This window comes from Pholis gunnellus (genome assembly GCF_910591455.1).
Source record: "Pholis gunnellus genome assembly, chromosome: 23".
Taxonomy (NCBI): Eukaryota; Metazoa; Chordata; class Actinopteri; order Perciformes; family Pholidae; genus Pholis; species Pholis gunnellus.
In genome coordinates, this window is record NC_136550.1 from 11,301,761 (window position 1) to 11,319,728 (window position 17,968).

General features: G+C 48.2%; 1 protein-coding gene across 1 annotated transcript; it reads right to left on the reverse strand.

Moving 5' to 3' along the window:
• Window positions 1-2,208: 2,208 nt before the first annotated feature.
• Window positions 2,209-16,995, reverse strand: serpinh2 (serine (or cysteine) peptidase inhibitor, clade H, member 2). The gene is made up of 5 exons (XM_079184524.1): window positions 16,857-16,995; window positions 15,709-16,340; window positions 11,529-11,621; window positions 10,766-10,998; window positions 2,209-4,168 (listed from the first exon to the last, which is right to left on the reverse strand). Exons 2-5 carry the CDS (start codon window positions 16,331-16,333, stop codon window positions 3,863-3,865), a joined length of 1,257 nt encoding a protein of 418 aa, XP_079040650.1. The 5' UTR covers window positions 16,334-16,340; window positions 16,857-16,995; the 3' UTR covers window positions 2,209-3,862.
• Between the last annotated feature and the right edge of the window lie 973 nt (window positions 16,996-17,968).

A 17,968-nucleotide genomic window follows, 5' to 3' on the forward strand; every position in this document is an offset into this window, starting at 1 on the left:
ACACATCAGTGGCGGGCCGTGGATTTTATACCTGGGCCTTCAGTGCTGTTCTACACTTCGAATAACCTCATTATGACGTCACAGCTACGGGTTATTATTTGTTTCGTGTAAAAGCCGCATATTCACATAACACTGCAACATTTGACAAATGAAATAAAATGTTGCATGAAGCTCAACACCTAGCATACAAAACACGAAATGCAGAGTGCAGATACATGAATACGAGCATGACGGGACTCTGCGTCATTAACGGACAATATAGTCCAAATCAATGTAACGCAATGACAAACTCACAAGAGCAGTCGCATATATTCGTATGACAACAAAGCAACAAATCAATCCTCCTTCCGCCATTTCATATTAAAAAAACAAAGCTAGGTAAAATGTCTTTCAAATATTTCCACTTGAACTCTGTCTGCTACAACCAAAGCTCTGCTAGCAAGCATTATGTTTCGCGGGCACATAGTCACGTGCCCGCCCACTGACCAATCACAGCACACTCTGCACCTCGCGGCAGAGAGGCATCTGGACTCTGAGCTGCAGTAATGCTGACGTAACACTAGGCCTGCAAACCGCTCTGGTGCGTCCATGAATCTCAAACTAAAGATCTGATTGGTTGAAGACTATGTCAATCAACAATATCGTCCCCATTCAACTTAAACTGCACATGGAAGCACTGGGTGAGTCTGCAGGCCTGGGCCTCTCTTCTTACCTAGAAACACAGAGGTGAAATCTGATTGGATAAAAGCTCTACTTAAAACAAGCTGCACTGGAAGCAGAGCAACTGAGGAGCACAGTAGCTGTGCAATGAGAAAATAAGATAATGGGAAAAATCTTTTTATAAATTATAATACATATAAGAAAAAGTGTAATGTATTTAAGAAAAAATAAAATAAAATAGCTATAACTTTGTGATTCTGTTTAGGACAGCAGAGAAGGCTTTGCAGGCCCTGACGGCCCGCCACTGGTTTCCATGATGCGTTCATGTGATCCCATGATGCGTTCATGTGATCACATGATGCGTTCATGTGTTCCATGATGTGTTCATGTGTTCCATGATGCGTTCATGTGATCACATGATGCGTTCATGTGATCACATGATGCGTTCATGTGTTCCATGATGCGTTCCATGATGCGTTCCATGATGCGTTCATGTGTTCCATGATGCGTTCATGTGTTCCTATGATGCGTTCATGTGTTCCTATGATGCGTTCCATGATGCATTCATGTGTTCATATGATGCGTTCATGTGTTCCATGATGCGTTCATGTGTTCCTATGATGCGTTCATGTGTTCCATGATGCGTTCATGTGTTCATATGATGCGTTCATGTGTTCATATGATGCGTTCATGTGTTCCATGATGCGTTCATGTGTTCCATGATGCGTTCATGTGTTCCTATGATGCGTTCATGTGTTCCATGATGCGTTCATGTGTTCCAAGATGCGTTCATGTGTTCCAAGATGCGTTCATGCGTTCCCATGATGCGTTCATGATGCGTTCATGTGATCACATGATGCGTTCATGTGTTCATGATGCGTTCATGTGTTCCATGATGCGTTCATGTGTTCCTATGATGCGTTCATGTGTTCCATGATGCGTTCATGTGTTCCCATGATGCGTTCATGTGTTCACATGATGCGTTCATGTGATCTCATGAATCTAGTTTTTTGAAGATGTTTTCAGAGCAAAATAAAATACATATTAGAGATGAATTATGAGCTGTTTACACTAGCTCTAAGCAGCTTATAATACATCATTAAAACTACTAATGACAAGATTTGGTTTAATCCATAAAAATACAATCTTTTATTTCCTTATTTGAATTTTGTGTTTTTATGAGGGAAAAAACTGGTTCCCGTGATGCGTTCATGTGATCACATGATGCGTTCATGTGTTCCATGATGCGTTCATGTGATCACATGATGCGTTCATGTGTTCCTATGATGCGTTCATGTGTTCCATGATGCGTTCATGTGATCACATGATGCGTTCATGTGTTCCTATGATGCGTTCATGTGTTCCATGATGCGTTCAAGTGATCTCATAAATCCAGTTGTTTGAAGATGTTTTCAGAGCAAAATAAAATATTAGAGATTAATTATGAGCTGTTTACACTAGCTCTAAGCAGCTTATAATACATCATTAAAACTACTAATGACAAGATTTGGTTTCATCCATAAAAATACAATCTTTTATTTCCTTATCATTTGAATTTTGTGTTTTTATGAGGGAAAAAATATATTCATTAGAAGACTATAACAAAGTAAAATGATAACATTTAGAATGTTTTGTGGTTTACAGATATCAGAGAGGTTGAAATGATTTTCGGGACGGTGGCAAAAAAAATTACATTACAGTCATTTAGCTGACGCTTCTATCCAAAGCGACTTACATCTCAGATGCTATCATACCGTAGGCACAGCTACGGGAGCAATTTTCGGAGTTAACTTTGTGATTCTGTTTAGGCCAGCAGAGAAGGCTTTGCAGGCCCTGACGGCCCGCCACTGACACACACACACACATCTTGCTGAATACAGCAATTGTTTTGTGTGCGCAAGCAACGACACAAAAGCAGCCATGTAGCAGCACTATTTTCAATAAAACGTCAATACACACAAGATGCAGGATACACATTTGACGGTTGTTTGTTGGGAAGCATTAGGTGAGAGTGTTGAAGTTGTCGCTGCACTGCGAGCCTACCATGTGTTGCCTCTCAAAATTCAATAGCGGATGCTGGTTCGGGGCTTTACATCTGCTTCTATACACCCTTCAGACACAACGTCCACCAAATCGGCTCAGGGCAGAAGTACATGTTTTGATGATTGATCGGTCTGTATCAAAGAGAAATATTTATTTTAATTTTTTTTAAATGCACCTTGTCAAATATCAATCACACGCTTGAGCAGTTCATTCACATACCACAACCCCCCCCAGGAGCTTTAAAAAGAAAAAGATCCACAAATGAAGATCAATACCTCTTTGAATGGCCGTAATCATCCTAAACATTCAGATGTTTACATTTAAGTCAAGCGATGTCAGCCGTGTGTTCGTTTCCAGCGTCATTGATCCCTGATGGTATTAAGAGATTAAAAGGTTCCCCGTCCTCTCCGTGTTGTTGACAAGCGTTCTGACTCATTACGGCCATTAGCATTACGCTGGCTCATCAATAAGCACTTGGCTGATCCATCAGTCTTCCTCTCTGATGTAGCCCAGGGGACCCCGACGCAGGTCCCCGCCAGCGCCGGGAGCCGCCACGTGGCCACCCTTGATCTGTCGGTCAACACGCGTGTACGTACACACACACACACACACACATATATATATATATATATATATATATACACACCTGGCCTGGCGGGGAGGATTCAAGTGTCACAGCGAGCCTCTGTTAGTTAACCTTCTGTAGATGCTGCTGTAAGTGTCGAGTGACTGTAACCACTTCTGCCGTCAGCATGTTGGCGTTCGTCGCTGCTTTCTTGTCATTTTGTTTCGTGTCGACTTGATCAGCGAGGCCTTGACTGCGTGTGTGTGTGTGTGGGCGCACTTGCGTGGGAGAAACGAAACGCAGGGAGTCGCTCCGTTGGGTGTTTTTGGCTGTATCCGTATCCTGTACTTTTTTCTCATGTGTGCCATTGTAGGTGTCGCTATGTGTGTGTCTGTGCACAAGTGTCAGGTATGGCGGTGTCAGTGTCAGTCAGCGCCAGACTATTCGGTGTCAATGTGTGACAGCCAGCCGTAGTCTGATGCTGATAGTCTGCCACGGTGAATGACAATGTCTCGACATGGAAACCAGAGTTTGAAGGAAACACAAAAAAAAAAAAAAAAAAAGACAGAAGAAGGGATAGAGTTTTTTGGGGTATTACAGCTCATCATGGAGGGCCTCTCCCTCCGCGTGGTCCAGAGCTCCTATCAGCAGCAGGGCTCCGGTGGCGTTGTCCCTGACAAAGAGGATGAAGGGGTGATCGGCGTAGAACAGCTTGGGCTTTCCTATGATCTCCTCCTCCGCATCTGCGCCTCCTTTCCCGGCCTGAGCGGCCAGCTCCAGGGAAGCCCAATGGAGGACTCCGCCCAGGTGGAGTTTCCCCTTGCTCTTGTCCGACACCCCGGAGAAATCGGCCGCCTTCTGGTCCCAGGCGTCGGTCAAGCCCAGAGCGGACAACTGTTCCTGGAATGGAGAGAAAACACAAACCTTTTCAGGCCATCCTATACGGGGAAGGTCCTGCAAGTGTATGCGACCGAGCAGTTGCCAGGACACCGATGAATTATGCACGCAGGGAGACCAAACGAGTGCGGAGGAATGCATATTTTAAAATGACATGACGCTGTGACCCTCAGAAGCGGAAGGAACTACAGTGCCCTTCCTGAAACCTCGCCACATGGTCAACGTAAAACATAGACACACCCTTCAAAACAGTCAATGAGCAACTCCTCCTCCTCTGAAAAAGAAGTTATCCACCATAATGTTTATCTACATTCCATGAGATGAGGAGACGGGCAGCAGGCTGACGGCTGCCCTTGTTGTGAGCTGGTAGAAACAAAGTGGGCGACAGGCAGAGAGGAGACGGAAGGAGGAAGCAGAGGATGAATAATTTAAGAGAGATGCCCCGTGACCTCGGCACCTCCTTTGTTTTGGCTCTGATATGAATTCCACAGAAAGTCGTCGGCGTGACAGGTAGTTTATCCTCCCGTGGCAGAGGGCCACTCACAGTGACAGGCTTCTCCAGGGGCCAGATGAGCGCGTGTGTGTGTGTGTGGGTGTGAGCGCGCGACTGGTGTGGACTTGTTTGCGGATTGTGCGGGGAGGCCAAAGGCCGGAGGGAAGGTTGCAGGGCGAGGCGAGTGGGTGAAGATCTTGGTTTTTCGAGCATTGTTTCAACTTTCGCTGATTAAACTTTATTGGAAATATCTTTTATAGCGGCAGGCAAGAGCAGTAAATCATTTGGACGGGTTGTCTGGGTAAATGTGAATGCCCTGTGGGTGCCGCCTTTGGCTTTCTTTTCAAAAAACCGCAGCACGATGCCGCTCGGCTCTGTAAACCACATGCTTATAAGACGATAACAATCCATGTAGAATGTCTGCTTTCCTCCTCAAAAAGTTGAGGTGTCCACGCGAGAGGAAGTCAGACCGGATCATGTCGGCTTACGCCTAAACATGAAATAAGCAGATGTGTGTACAGTTTTAGGCATCTGTCAATCCCGTTCTGGTGGCTTCACGCACAGCTCCCCCTCCGCACAGACACACTCCTCCTGCTCTAATGCACTTCTATTGTCCTCATCCATTATTCCTCCACTCTTCTTCCACACGCTACCACTACATCACTGTCTTCCTCTGCTGCTCTGCCACTTGCCCGGTGTCCCCATCCCTCATCTGCCCCGCCTGCCTCTATTTCATCCCTCTCTCTCTCTCTCTCTCTCTCTCTGCTCCTAACTCAGTCTTTTTTTCCTCCCCGTCTCATCCTTCTCCTTCTTTTGACAGGCCGGCCCGCTATACATCGCTCTCTCTGGACTTCTCCATCTCCATCTGCAATCATCTCAAGGCTTTCTCGCTCCTTATCTAACGAGGAAACAGAAGTAGACTTGCAGTGGTGGATTCCTCAGAATGTTGAAGACAATTTGGTGTGTGTGCGAGAGGAAAAGCAGCTTGTTTCCGTGTCACCCACATCCATCCTTCCCCGATTCTCTTGCTCCCTTGGCCGACGGTATTTCGGGTTTCCACTATCAAGCATATAAATAGTACCTACCAACCCCACATGACCCAGCCTTCCTCTCGGACTCTCTTGCTCTGCTTGTCAAGGCAAAAAGCACTTTTTTGAAGCTATAACGTGTTTAAAAATGAAGGGACCCCGCGGCAGCACGCCGGGAAACAGAACAGAGGTGTCAGAGGAGCCTGCGGAGGCCTCGTGCACAACAGAGGTGTGGCACTGCATTATACTGGGGGGGGGGGGGAGAAAACCTCTGGGAGGTGCTCTATGGCTGCCCTTTCTCTCTGAGGCCTCGCATGAATCTTAGATGGAACAGCGCTGGGCGGACTGCTGATGCCTCGCACACAGCATCAATGAGCTATTTGTCTGCAAGTGAGAGCCACAGGCATTGTCAGCTGGTGGTTTCCCCTCCGAGTGTGTGCAGCACGGGGCTTACGCGGCCTGCAGCGGTGCAGTCTAACCGGGCAAAGAGGTAGCACGGCATCGACCCCCGAGGCGTGCAGCACTCCGCATCACATTATTTCAGCTCGATGGTTGAGCCCTGCTAAGTAGCTTGTTGGGTGCACCTGTGGGTTTTTTTAAAGGGGACAGCTCTATATGTGACGAGTCACTGCAGCGGATGTTAAAAGACAGAGCGGTCGTCTGGTCTATTAAATGTAAGTGAATAGTAAAAACTAAATACCCATCATGATTTCAAAAAGCCCAATATGTCATCTTGAGGTTTGCATGTTTTGCCAAGTAAAATCCAAATCTCCAAAAATGTCCAGTAAACAGCAAAAGATTTGATCTCCGGGTCCAATCAATGGCGATGCCCACATCGTGCCTCTGGTCAGTGGCACGAGGACAACACGCGACGGGGAAAACCTCCACTGCTCCTGCACAGTTCACACCTCCTCATCCCTCCGTCTTACCGATCACCTCCGCCAAACGGTCGTCACCTCAAAACAACTCCAGACGCTCTGCGTGGGCGGTTTAAAGTATGCAGTATGTGGCACCGGCATCATCACGGCTGCGTTTCACGGACACATTTGATGCAGGCTTTTAACAACAACAACAAAAAACTCTGTCGGCTCTCTTGAGCCTCTCCATCTCTTTATTGAGTCTCATCAGCATTACTGCCATTGGCATCTTGTTTACATGGCCTTTTACCACTTTTGTACCGTCAATACGCTCTGTGTCCCATTCACTCCAAACATGTGGAACCTCTTTGTGCTTCACAAGGCTATTTTACCACGAGAGAAAAAAGGATAAAAGAAGCCTCAGTGAGATATTTAACTAACGTCCATGAAACACATCGGATTAATAAATACGGTGCAGGGCCGTCCCTCGACTCTGTATACTGCGGAGTGTGCTCTTGTAAATATTTGATGGCCTTTTGACCTCATTAGCCGTGATTGAGTGAGCTCCCCGGTGCACGCTCGTATGTCTTAGTCACCGACTGGAGATGCAGCCCGAATGGAGCCATTAGTGTGTACGTGTGTGTGTGTGTGTGTGTGGCCTGGTCAGCACCGGATCAGAGACGGAGGGAGCGAGAGCGATGAGGGCGGTTTACCCGGTGACCTCCGGGCCAGGCTTGTTAAGAGGCTTCTCCGTCTCAACACTGCAGACTCCGACACAGTCTGCCCTTCACCAGAGGAGAGCGCCGCAAATAGGGAGCCGGATAGAACGGGAAAAAAAAAAAGGCAGAATCCTGCCGCTATTTATAGTTCTCTGCAACGTTTTCCACCTCGTCCCAGAGCAATCATTGACCCCCCCCCCAACCCGGCCCCCTTCCACCCCTTCTGCTCACTTGCCTGCCGAATGTCACTCCTATTTAGGTCAGCGGGGGCCAATGTGCGGCCGCTGACTGATGGCGTATTACAGTCACATGTGAGACCTAGAAAAAGGAATTAGATCCCTGGGACTGATATGACAGAGAGGACAGAGGTGAGGGTGCGTCTGGAAGTGGCAAATCCTTGTAACGTGACCCAGAGGTGCGTGATTTGGTTTGTTCTCATTTGCCTCGCACAGAGGAGACTAGTGTTAGGGTTGACATTACACACACACACACACACACACACACTGCTATGATGTCTCCACGCTGCCCTCTAATCTCAAAAGTCCATGGCTTTCCCGAGCACCGACGGACAGAGTGGTAAACAGAATTAGCGCGCGGCGACGAGCAATTATTTGCCCGACCCAATTGGAAAAATTATTGCCAGAGAAGACACGACGGCCTGTCGCCGGCCGCTGGACAGACAGATGAAGGGGGATTGGAGTGGGTTGAGGGTTTGCGCGGCGCTTTAGCCCGTTCATAAGGATTCCTCAAATGCACCTCTTCCTTTCTCGAGAGAGAGCAAACGGAGGCAGACGACTCTTGACGAGGCCAAAACATTCAAGTGCTCGTCCATAATTAGGTTACATAATGGGAGCAAAGCTACTTTTAGTTTGTTTGCAAGAATACCACTTTCTTTCTTTTTCTCCTGTCTGGCGCACAGAGACAAAAGGGGAGTTGTGCTCTTTCCTGGCAAAGCCATTGGCGTGTCAAAAGGAGTTGTTTCCAGCTTTAGTTCTGGATTACAGCCTCCTCCCCAGAGAGGCCCGACAATGTTAATGTCGAAAGCTTGTTCTTCAGGGCACGGCTAGCGGAATAACATGGCAGCACAACTCTACGGAGATGTTTGTTAAACTAGAGAGAGGCCAAAGTGGATTGCATCAGTCCATGATGAGGTTACAATGTACATCTACAGAGGACATGGTAATAGGCTGCAGTCAGTGCAGCCTGCGCAGAGGAAATGGGTTCTACTGACATGCCCTCTGTAGCCGTCAGGTTCAACTAATCTCTCTCTCTCCTTCTCCCTCTCTCCCTCCCTCTCTCTCCCCTGCTTTGACTTCACGACAGACAGTCTCGCCAGTCTCCTTAAGCTTGCATATGTCAGTGAACGAGCGAACAAATCTGTTGCAGGATCTTTCTCTCCACTCTCTTTCTTATTAGCGAAGAACGGGGTACAAAACGTCCATGCAGCAGCTTCTCATTTGGAAGACCTTTACCAGTCTAAATGGCAAACGTTGCCCTTGGAAGGTCAGGCCTGCCGTCATTCATTTGCATTTAGAAACGTGACGGTGGACCGAAGTTTAACTTGGCTTTTGTCAGGTTTGTGCACTCTGCAAGCCAAAGATCATTTGCGAAGGGGAAGAACCTCCACTCTGTAACGACACCGTACAACCGCAAGTGTTTCTGTAGTTCCAACTGAGTGATGTGTTTGAGTCAGCACCATCAGGAGTTGGATCGTGTTGCTTGTGATAAATCAGGTGTCGCATGCAAAGACACTTTGATTGACACATCCCTAAAAAGCATTTGGCAAATGAAATAAGTGAACCTGTAGAACTAAGACTGCAACTAAAGTCAGTACAATAAGCTGCAGCAGCAGGATATCCTCAAAGGTGTGTGATTCCAGCCACTGGTCTGTGCCCTCGCCCCACGCTGTGGACCCTGTGGACCGGTCAAATACGTGCTCTTACACCAGCTCGACAACTCTCCGACCTCTCAGTCAGCGGCCAGACACAGCCTCTGGTTTGGCCTGGGTGGACCTTTAACAAGCCCCATGCACTCACATTAGCATCAGCGCCACTAAGCTGCTGCCTGTCTGACTGGGGCTCCTCCTTAGACCTGCGACCTGCTGGCTCTGGATCTGAGAGCAGCACAGATACAGCTAGACTACCAGCTGGGCTGCGGCGTGACCTTTGCGCTCCTGCAAAAGGGAGTCTGTAGGAGGCCTCGGAAGCCCACCAAGGGGCTACGGGCCTCCGTGCAGCTAGGGTTTGGTTCCCTGCTGAGGGCTGTTACAGCCCAATGTTGTGTGTACAGCTGGATGCCCATCACCTCAAGGGAGAGGAGGAGGAGTATGGGAAGGAACATCGAACTCGCCAGAGTCTGTAATGAACTGGAAAGGGCAAACCAGGCCACTGCTTCAGTTACTTAGAGCAGTAGAGAGGAAGACAGAAAAGTAGGCAAGACACGGAGGTCACAGGTGAAGGATGGATGGAGGGGGATGAGAAAGAGGAAGACATATGAGAAACACTGCACCACATGGAGGCACAAGGACAGATAGAGAGGAGGAAGACGAGGATGAAGATGGCGAAGAAACAATGAGAACGATGACGGGAATTCTTGGGAGATATGAACAACCGTATCAGGTGAAGTGAAAAATGAAGCATTGTGTGGACACGGGAAATAAAGAAAACTACAAACGAGGCTGTCAAACTCCACTCCGGCATCAGAAAGCAGAGAAGCCGCGTGCCGTATAAGCATGTGTCAAATACGAAATGCAGAAGACAAAAGAGTCAACCAGTATCGCTCCCTATAAAGAGAAACAAAACCCGTTGCTAGGGGCATGTGAGGTGAGTCTGGAAATGAGGCTAATTCAAGATGAACAGCGTCTGGTGAGGACGGCGCACCTGGTTGTTCACACTCACTTCCAAGTATTTGCCGGAGCTGGGCAAGGCCCTCGGGGGAACATTCTGTCGGCGGCAGCTCATGCGGCAGTGCACACACCACAGGGAGGGAGGGAGGGAGGGAGGGAGGGGGGGCGGTGTAAAGGGGAAAATGCAACCGCAAACCCAGAGGATGTACCTCGCTTTCAGACGTGGCCGTAAAACAAAAGGAACAGGGTGTCGCATAAATCGGCTACATTGAAAAGTCGGCGACATAAAGAAGCTCCTCTGATCGCACTCAGGGGTTTCCTATCAGGTGAGGAATAAGACGTCAGCAGGAATCTTTTATCCAAACGTTTCAGAGCAGTCGGCACATCACTCTGCCTGCCTGCAGAAGACAGGCGTGATGGATTGGGCTGAACTCTATGGGACGCAAAAGCTGGGAAACAACGAGATTACACCGTGATTTATTAAGAACCAAAGAGGTCAACTTTATTCCACCTGAATGGAGGATACCTTTATGCCTATTTGCTCAACTAAAATCACAACCACTTGCCCAAAGTTTAAATGTACCTTAAGTTTGAAAAAGCCCGACTTCTGAATTACAGAAAAACGTTATATGACTAAAATGAGATTTGTTGTACTGACCTGCAGACTGAGTGTGCTGCTGATGTTCACCATGGGCAGCGAGATGGACAAACTGGTGACACTGGTCTTCTCCAGCCACTTGGAGAGCAGCTCGAGGGTCAGAAGCTTCTCCAGCCGGGCCAGATCCTCCACGTGGAAGGGCATCAGGAACACCACGCTGGCCTTGCCCTCACACAGAGGCGCCTCCAGAACCTGCACCATGTTTCCCACGTCTTCGTGGTGACGGAACAGACCTGGTGGGAAGATGACAGGCGGAGGCATGAACAGAGGTGAAGGAAAGATCAGGGAGTCAGAGAGGGATTTGGTGGTAATGTAACATGTTTTGCTTTCAGCAGAGCGGTAGTTCTCTTGGAGGTCGGTTCAGACTTGCATTCTCTGCTGTGTCACTGCCGGAGTTCTCACCTAAATGAACTGAACTACAGGAGCAAAGCCAACAGACATTAGACAGCATGACAAACAATCACTGCAATAATCTTTTACGAATTGAAAAGGACATTATGAACGTTAGATAGAACACAAAGTGTCCCTCCAACATTTCTTTACTGCCGTCATAGCAGAAATTCCCTCCGCCTTGTTGTGGTTTTAAGACAATACATCAAATATGAAAATGGTTTTAAATAAATCATAAGGCACGCGGTGATAGGAGAGAAGCAGATTGGACCTTACAGATGTTCAGACCGTTTTAGAACTCAAATTGCTTTTTCGCTGCATTTGTTTGCTGGCAGGAGGAGGAGAGCAGCGACAGACTGCGTTTTAGTTTTACCTGCTCTGTGCATCATCGTCACTTTGGTGTATTTCTTCCCCAAGAAGGTGCGGCGATCTGTGGTCCCCTCGGTGAACTCTCTCTCCCACAGCCCTGAGCAAACATGGGTTACAAACGACGGGTTAAACAATGGCCATGTTCACGAAACACATACACACACACACCGACCGACACAGCTCGTGAATCCTCAATATCCACTGCCCGTAAAAAACGTATCAGCTCCTCTCAAAGCCGCCGGGCTGAGAGTGGGCAGTTATGAGGTCCTTAAGGCCACATTGTCCCGTTCACTGTTCACCACATCCCACTTGGCCCCGCTAACCCCTTGACAGCTGTCAATTTAGGAGGGCCTGAGAGTCGTGGAATTACTCTTGTAATAACCTTGCGACGCACTGCGAAAAAAGCCGCCGGCCCCATTCAGTTGTGCAAGGGGGGGGGGGGCACTGGATGGAGCGAGGAGGTCGACACATTATGACTTGTACTCGTGTCCCTCTTTGTGAGTGACGAGCTAGGGCTGGAACGAGCAGGGACTTTCATTTCATATCGATCCCCACACTCGCAACGCACACAATGCTAAAAGGTGGAAGACGGGCAAAAAAGATGAAATGGCTCATTTGCCCCGGTGAAAGTCTAGAGACCAATTGCTCGACTCTATCATCGAGTACTTGCATTGGACTAAGTGTGCGCGGCCTTCTTTTCTCCATCCATAATCGATGAGTCGTTAAAGGTCGACTGACTCTCTGTTTTGTATTTTTCTGGAGTTTTCAAATGGAAATGCCCACTCAGCCTTTTAGCAAAACAGCCGTGTCATCGGTTGGCAAAGGAGGCTAATCAATAAGGTTATGAAAAATCAGTTCGCTTTAGTTTGAAAAACATCTGGGGGGTTAGTTTGGATTTTTTGGGGAAGTGGGGCTGTATATATACTGCCGTATTCTGCTGGGGAAGGTGACTGTTTCTGTCAACGGAGTCTGGTGGCTTTGAAGAGAGCGATATCACGGTTTTAGTTCCCCGACAGAGTGGACTGTCTGACGGCGAGGTACACAAGAGGTTTACCGCTTCATCGATCGGTTAGTTTGTTTGCGATCCAAACTAACGCAGCGTCCACACAGCAGTGCATCGCTTATGGCTTCCGTGTCGTTACTCCAACCGCAAATGCGAATGCTGTGATTTGAATGCATGAGGAACACCACTGGAAAGCTACAGAACAATATAAAAACTATGAAACAAAAGAAGAATGGACCTGCACTTTAAAATGTCAGAAAATAGTGAACAATCTCGATGTCGATTCATTTTCTGTTGATCAATTAATCGACTACTTGTTTCAGAATGAGGATTTCCCAAAAGCCAGCCGGCCTCCGGCGGTCCTCGGCCAACAACAGCTCACAGCAGAGCGACGTGTGATTCTGCCTTGCGGGCATGCTAGCGCCAGTCACCGACATTCGCTCCGCTTCCTGTAACATGGGGAGGGTGAAATACGATCGCGCTGGAATTCAAAAACAACCGGGCTGACGATTACCTGAAGTGGCAGCCGTGTTGTAGAAACGCACGCGTGCACACGGTGTGTTCAAGTTGTATCGAGCGAGGGGCTTTGGCGGCCTCCCGAGCGGGGCCCTGCTTTGGGGTTTTTTTCGTCCTTTCGTAGGACAGCGGTGCAGAGGAGATCGCTTGCAACCTGATTCCATTAATATCCATCAGCAATAAACAGTGAGACAATTGCACAGCTAAGAAATCCAATCACTCACAGACTCGACCAATTCATACTGTAAACTTGAGGCGAAAACCAGAGGAGGATCAATGAGAGCGCCCGGCTCCCTCTCCCGCCCTCATCACCTTTTGATTAGGCGTAGTCGTGGTGTTTCAGAAGCTATTATAAGAGGTAAAATATGTGGGCACTTGTTGTTCTCTCGCCCCTTTTCCTTTCCTCTTCTAGTTCCTCGTGTTGCTGCGTTTATCTTGTGTATAAGTTTCTCTCTATTGTGTTTTTTTTCCCCCCTCACAATCTTATTTTTTTTCTTCTTCCGTCTCCAGTGTTTGTTTGTCTAAAACAGGAACAAAGCCAGAATTAATTAACTAGCGTGGACTGGAACTCCCAAGGTAGGCCTTTTACATCCCTCCACTATGTCTGTCAATCTCTTCCGCTCTCTCAGCAGGCCACCCTCTCTTTACTTTTTCCTCACTTTTCACTCTTTTGCTTTCCTCCCTGCGTCTCTTTTGTCTCCCTTCCCACCCAGAAGTGGCTCCTCACACCGCTTTCGCTGCACTCCTCTTGCCGTTCTCTCTGCTTTTAGCATCTCTCCGCTATAAACATGTTCCGCTACTAATTGCCCCTGACCTTCCCTTTCTTTAAATGCTGTGCACAGCCCAGGGAAGGAGGCACAGCAAAGAGCTTTTTTTTTAATTCTCCCCTTCAATAATTAACTAAAGGGAAGCAAAGGGAAAACAAACAAACACAGGGGCACGGAAGCAGATGCCTGTTCAGCGACTTCAGAATTTCCGGGACCTTCTCTGAAACCACAGCAATAAACGCACTCGGCGAATTGCCTGAGGACCGTGAAATCAAAAGACAAATAAAAAAAACTTACAACCGTCCAGGGGCAGCTAGTACGAGCAAGAAGCAAACTATCGACCACTGGTGAATTATGAATCAAAACTGAAGGAATCCAATTCTACGTAATGTAATTTGTGCGCCGCAATCTGCTGTGTAATCTAATTTTGTGTATTTCCTCCACAAAATTAATGAACCGACCAACGAGGGTCGGTTCACATAAAAAAGAAAAAAAACTAATTTCGTAATGAAGTCAAAACATCAAACACAGAAAATTAATTAAATTGCTTATCAATGTATATAAAGTCTGTCAGGGAATGTTACTTTCAAAAGGCCGTCTATCTGTTGGCAACCTGCTTTCACTTCAGCCGCTGCGCTTTTCTCTGCATCTAATAAAAAGAATACCTGCAGGAGGAAACAGAGGGACTCGAGGCAGATGGAGGCAGATAAGGACGTGAACGAGAGACATGTGGGAAGAAGAGACGGGGGACGGGACGGGGAGGGGGTAGATCAGACACGTGATAACAAAACGATAAGACAAAAAGCACCAAAAACAGAGACAAATGCCACAAAGAGGACGATATATTTAACACATCATCATCTTTTGTGGAGACAAACACAGAAATGAGATCAGCGGGCATGCGGATGTTGACTGTGGGGAAATAAGCTATATTTCTTTGACTCATTATGAACTCAAATCTAGTTGTACTGTACTGTAGTACTGACACCCTTTAACAGCAGCAAAAAGTTCCAATATTCTAACTCTTGAAATGGCTAAATGCTGAACTTCAGATATGTTTTCATGGTGCAAACTTTCAAATCACCGACGGGAGCTTCTGCCTGCATCTGTACCAAAAACATGGACTGGTTTCCCTCCTGCAGCCCGTCACAAAGAACTGATCTGAGCCAAGCTGTGCCGCCGCAGACTTGGAGCGCTCCGAGCACAGATGTTAGGCACGACACTGAGGGAGAGAGTCTGGACACTTGTTACTCAATTATTTAAGATGACACATCACCCCCCGATGGAAGATGAATAAGCTCTCAGTGATCGACCCCAGAATCATCCTTTATCTGCTGTGTCCACCAGCTGGAGTTCACCGCATGCACGCACACACACACACACACACACACACACACACACGCACGCACGCACGCAGACATGCACACTGCACACAGGTGGGCATGCTGGCACACACAATGCAGTGGGCAAACTGGGCGTGGGGGCTCTCGGCGCTGTCTGCAAACACTGCAAACTGCACGTGTTTTATGCCGTATTAATATTCTATGACTTCTCAGCCCAATGCAGCGAACAACATCGATGCAGAGACGTTGCTTGATTACAAATGACTCCACAATTACAAAAGCCCACCAGACTTACTCAGCGACACTCGGTCCAGCCCGGCTGTTATGTTATGCGTCTACATCCGAGTCCATGAGGAGATACTGAGCTGGCTATGAAGTTGCATCATCTAGGGGTCACGGTCGGGACCGTCGTGGACTCTCTGAGAAATGATGACATGCTTGCATGCTGTTTTAGGATTAGCATTTCACAGCCGATGTCATATTTTCCAAGATTTTGTGCCCACAGACCAACGTTAGAAAGTGAAGTGAATTGTAAATGATTGTGTTACTCCGTACCTTTAAAGCGCAGGGCATTGGCCAGTATCAGAGCTCCAGCCTTGGGCTTTACTCCAGCCGCTAAAGGAGCTCCCTCCAGCCCACCGAGCGCAGCCTTCACCCAGCCATGGAGCTGCTTCAGGTCAGCCTTGGAGTCTCCTTTTCCCAGCGGCCGGTGCTGCAGCCTGAACGTGGCCTGGCTCTCCTTCACAAACTTCTGGCTGACCGGAGGAGCTTGCTTGGAGAACAGGGCCGAGGACGCGTGCAGGCGAAAGCTGGTACCGTTGGCCGCGGTGAAGCTCTTCAACGCCCCGGACAGGAGCTTGGCGGCACCTGCTCCGCCCTCGGCCGAGGCCGGGGTCCCGAGGAGGCCTTGGAGCTGGCTGGAGGTGGTGCCCGCGGAGCCGGCGCCCAGAGCTCCGAGTGAGGAGGCCAGAAGCAGAGGGGAGAAGAGGGTGTTCACGGAGCTCGGGTCGGAGCGGAGGGCCCGGTACAGGTGCAGGCCGAGGGCCCAGCTGGGGTCACCCGGAGGAGGAGGAGGGGGCGGGCGGGGTGGAGGGCTCTTCTTGGATGACTCAGCAGTGCTGCCCTGCACCAGAAGGACTAGCACTGAAATTAGGATGTAGACAGGAAGCCTGGGCAGCATGGTAGATCTGGAGGAAAGCAGAGGGACGGGAAGTCAGTCAAATAAACTGTGTCTGACAATGAGAAGAATGACGCATGCATTCCTCTCGTTTATAACACAAACACAGCTCTATTCACACCAGACTGATTTTAAACAGCGGAATAGCTCATGCTGTTATTGCACAGTACATATTTGAGATACAGCAACAGAAACGTTCCCTCCTTGCTGTAAAACTACAACTACTTGCGCAAACAGCAGCCCCGCTCCTCCAGCGCCACAGCAGTAAATCCCTCCCCACTATCTCACCCGCTGCGGGAGAACCACTGTGGGACAATTAACTCTGATGTTTCAAAAGTAGCTTTTGGGGGGGGGTTTAGTGAACGTGTTTCTCCATCTTGCCCTACTAAAAAAACAAACATGTGGACTGACTTTGTAGCCGGTGACAAGAGGAGAGCCGGGAAACAGCCGCCGTGTGGTTCGACCCACTCCGTCATGATTCCCCGAGACCTCGAGGCGAAAAGAAAAGAAATGAGTTCAAATGTACCGTTAATTATTTCACGTGTGTCCCTCTCCTCCTCCGCTGCCGTCCTTCTTTCTTTTAGCTACGTCCTCCACAGGAAGTGGTGCCGGGGTTCAGACGTGGCAGCTCACGGAGGAAGTTTACCGTCTTCCCTTCAACTTCTGTACCGGGGAACAGCTTCACGGGTTTTTTCCAGAAACTTCCAGGGTGTTCCGTCCTAGCAGCTACCGCGCGCTGTTTGAGACAAACGGAGACGTTAAAAAGGAAAAGTTGACATGAAACAAATATCTCCTGAAATACCCCTGTAACCGCAGTGAGATGGAGTTGTACGCTTTAAAAGTGTCACGCTGTGAAAAAGCACCATAAAAGTCTCGTTCCGTTTTCACAGCTGAATATCACTGCGCGTGGTTACAGCATTGAGACCCCCTTTTACTGCAGTTATAATATATATATATATCACAGCTAAATATGCAGCTGTGTGTATAAAAAAAGGTATGAATGTAGAATCCATTATAGAGGCTAACCACTGGAGAAAATCTAGCTTATGTCGCCCTGAAGTCAGTTGTATCTGTATCCTACTGGGTTATGCAAGCATTAGACTTTATGCTGTACAAAACCACAATTAAATATGGCAACGTCTCTATAGGGATATATGTTACAGCTGTTCCCTGCGAGTTCGAAGGGTTTATGTGCATGTTATTATGGGCCTGGTATAGTTTTGAAAACGAACAAAAGAAATTCACCAGTTGCAGTAAATGAGGCGTTCCTCCATACATTCAACAGCGGGCTTTGTGGCTTTGCCTGGATAATAAAGCCTCTTGTTCTTGGCTCAGCCGGTGGTTGTAGTTCCCAAAGCCACTCAAGCGGGGTCGCTAATGGTCTTCTCATCGCCTCGGCTCAGTGACCCTGTGAGAGGCTGCAGCATGTGGGCCAGGGCCTCGCGAACCTGACCCCCCCAGCGGAGAGGACACAGAGCACAGAGGCAGTAGGCAAATCCACCTGGAGGGGTTTAGCTTCGATTCAGTTTCATCTGTCCGATATTTTGGAATGGGCAGCAAACAATATAATGTTTAAAATCATCAAATTATTTTTTTTATTTTGAGTTAATGAACTGAAACTTGCGGGTGACCCCCCCC

Excerpts from the sequence above, each read along its gene's own strand:
- serpinh2 (XM_079184524.1), bottom strand. The coding sequence starts at position 16,333 with ATGCTGCCCAGGCTTCCTGTCTACATCCTAATTTCAGTGCTAGTCCTT. Across the intron at positions 10,999-11,528 it reads GACGATGATGCACAGAGCAG|GTCTGTTCCGTCACCACGAA; the intron begins GTAAAACTAAAA and ends TCTTCCCACCAG. Across the intron at positions 4,169-10,765 it reads GCAGCACACTCAGTCTGCAG|GAACAGTTGTCCGCTCTGGG; the intron begins GTCAGTACAACA and ends TCTCCATTCCAG.